Below are 3009 nucleotides of genomic sequence, written 5' to 3'. Positions count from 1 at the left end.
AACCGAACCCGCTGCGGATTGGCGAGAGGCTGAGACATTTAACAGGCGCCACTGCCGACTCAGTGCGCTTGCGCGGCCGGGCTGCTGCGGTTGGTGGGGAGACCCGGCGGTGTTTGGAGAGCCGGGAGTCACCCCGGGCGCATGCGGACTCCGCGCCTGAAGCGGGGGAACTGCCTTTCCGCCGCCGGGGATCCCTCTCCCGGTCTGTTAACCCCGGCAGGTGAAAGCTGGGCCCGCCCTGAGCTTCCGCCGCTACCCCCCCCACCGTCGTCGGCTGTTTTTCAGGGGACCCCCGCCGGGTGCCTAAACCCCAGGCCCCAGGGGCTGCAGGACGCGTCTCCCCCGAGACGCTTAGCGCTTGCCGGAGCGAGGTTCCTCCTTTTGAGAGGCGGAGGCTGGGGGGGGGGGCGCAGACATAATTTTGTGACTTTCTAGAGAAAACAAGCCCTTTTGGTGGTCGCCGAGAACCTTCTGTGGTTCTCGAAATAATCGGGGATCTGGGTGCTGTTTTGAAATAGCAGATCGGCCGCCTTGGAGGTTTCTCCCACCACCGATTAACCCGGGACACAGCGTCTCCCGGTTCAGTTGAAGATGCCCCTCAAAACCCAGACGTTGTCTCAGGATGAACTCCGAAAGAAATTGTACCAGACATTTAAGAGTCGGGGTATTTTGGACACCCTCAAGGTACCTCGTTTGCTTTATAATAAGCAAAAGGTGTGGGATGGCAGCGTCCCTTCTCAGATGGAACTTTTAAAGTTTTTTTGAATGTGTAGCCGTTTTGAATTAGCTGGTTTCATTTTGAAGTCAACTTCAGAATTGTTATACTTTTAAGTTTCAGATAGAAATAAGTAATATTAAGAACAAAAATATTGGGATGATGTAACATTTTGTTGAACTGATAGAAGTTTTAAAAATGCTTAGAATGTTAATTTTATTACATTTTAAGGTATAAGACGGTTAGGTTTTTTTTTTTGGTAGGTGAATTGTGAAAGAATAATTTCAGGTTTTGGATGGAATGATCAATAAAATATTTCACATTGTCAGCAACCTCTGGGGATGTTATTCTACTTGTTGTTTATAAGTAGAAAGTAAGAAGAAATTTCTCTTTCTGAAGACCTTAAAGCAGTTTGTGGAAAGAAAACTAAAAAAAATTTTTTTTTAAGTTAAACTGTGATGCAATCAGGGAAGTGCAGGTAAATGTTTAAAAACTAGCTGTTTTGCATTATTAAGATTTCCCCATCAATTTGTGTCTGGACAATAAATAAAACAGTATTTCAAACCCTTATCTGTAGTTTGCCTGTTTCCCAGGTATAAATGCTTACCCTGAATATTTAAGTATTGGCTTGAGAGGTAGGAGGGGCCAGTACACCCCTGCCACTTTAGGTGGTATTTAAAGCTGCTTGTTGCAAAGTAATTGAAACTAGGCACCCAGAAGAAAATAGGTATAAACTGGCAGGTTGTGCACAGTTCTTTCATCTTTTGGACCAGTTCCTGTCATTTCTTTAATTGCATGGCAAGCATAATTGCTTTGCAAGGTCTTTTGGCAACCATTTCTAATTGGGTGAAAAATAACATGTAATGTAGAAAGATATTTGATTCTCATAGCAGGAGGAAAAGATCCTTTACTGGTTTGAAGGAAAGAAACTTTTTCAGTAATTCTGGATACTTTGATTAAGCAAAAATAATAGTATAGAGAATTTTAAATATATGTTCTTTTTTTTTTTTGAGGTAGACTCAACTTCGAAACCAGCTCATACATGAGTTGATGCATCCTGTTTTGAATGGAGAAGTGCAACCCCAGTCCATTGCTGTTGAAGGAAGCTCATTATTAGTTGGGGCTTCTAATAGCCTTGTGGCTGATCACCTTCGAAGGTGTGGCTATGAATATTCACTCTCTGTTTTCTTTCCTGAGAGTGGTTTAGAAAAAGAAAAGGTAATCATCCTTTCTCTGCCTTTTGATCCACTTTTATAAAATGTCTTTATGCTTTACTTTCTAGGTGGCACAATAGATAGAGCCCTGGCCTTGGAGTCAGGAGGATACAAGTTCAAATGTGACTTCAGACACTTGACATTTATTAGCTGGGTGACCTTGGGCAAATCACTTAACCCTGATTGCCTCATCCAGGGCCATCACCATATCTGGCCATTGGATCGATGGTTCTGGAAGAGAAAGTGATACTGGTGACTTAGCATAGCACCTCCTCACTCAAATCCAACGTATGCTTGTCATGGCATAACCTACTTGCATGTCATGGTCTTCTTTGAGAATGAAGGACAAACATTATTATATGAGCTGGGTGGATCTCCTTATTACATCTGACTGGAAAGCAACAAAATAGAATTAGAATCATTGTTAATACTAAAGGATATTCTGTCCTCTTTATTGGAAGGAAAAAGGAAAGTCACTCAATTTAATATGGCAGCTATTTTGATTAAACAAAGGATTTTTCATATGTCCCTAGGAATTCCTGTTATTCCTGGACAATGTATCTTAGACAACTTGGACCTTCTCTGAATAGTCCAAATAAATACTTTAAACCTTTTGGGACATTCTTCTAAGAGAATTCGGGGGACATCAAGAATCAGGGACAACTAACTTTTGGTTCTCCTGGAAGTAGTATGTCAGCTTTTCCCCTAGATTCTTCAATGAGCATGATAAATTTTTGTTGTTCATTTGTTTCAGTCATATCTGATTCTTTGTGACTCCATTTGGGATTTTCTTTTTATAGCTCATTTTACAATTAAGGAAACTGAGGCAAACAGGGTTAAGTGACTTGTCTACCATCACAACTAGTAGGTTTGTGAGGCTGGGGATTTGAACTCAGTTTCCCAACTCTAAGCTAGCTCCCCTAATCTTAAAAATTTTTTGAGCAGTATCTGTATGAATAATCAAATGATTTTAAAGCTAAAAAGTAGTCATCCATTTAATCAGTAATACTTGGACAATCTTTCATAACTATACTATAAGGAAGACATTGTTAACCATGAAATACTACAGATCTTTTAGAT

General features: G+C 41.2%; 1 protein-coding gene across 6 annotated transcripts in view; it reads left to right on the top strand.

Moving 5' to 3' along the window:
• The first annotated feature begins 119 nt into the window (after positions 1-119).
• OFD1 (OFD1 centriole and centriolar satellite protein) overlaps positions 120-3009 on the top strand; it is a 52793-nt gene continuing 49903 nt past the window's right edge. For 3 of the 6 annotated variants that reach the window (XM_074192423.1, XM_074192428.1, XM_074192429.1), the window contains exons 1-2: positions 121-684; positions 1733-1933. In XM_074192423.1, coding sequence (XP_074048524.1) covers positions 592-684; positions 1733-1933 — 294 coding nt within the window. In that variant the 5' untranslated portion in view covers positions 121-591. Of the gene's footprint in view, positions 685-1732; positions 1934-3009 lie in introns of all 6 variants that reach the window. The other 3 variants (XM_074192425.1, XM_074192426.1, XM_074192424.1) reach the window with 2 other exon arrangements.

The sequence above is a fragment of the Macrotis lagotis genome, chromosome 6 (genome assembly GCF_037893015.1).
Source record: "Macrotis lagotis isolate mMagLag1 chromosome 6, bilby.v1.9.chrom.fasta, whole genome shotgun sequence".
Lineage (NCBI taxonomy): Eukaryota > Metazoa > Chordata > Mammalia > Peramelemorphia > Peramelidae > Macrotis > Macrotis lagotis.
The sequence above is the reverse complement of the archived record's forward strand: the minus strand, read 5'-3'. Positions and strand labels throughout refer to the sequence as shown.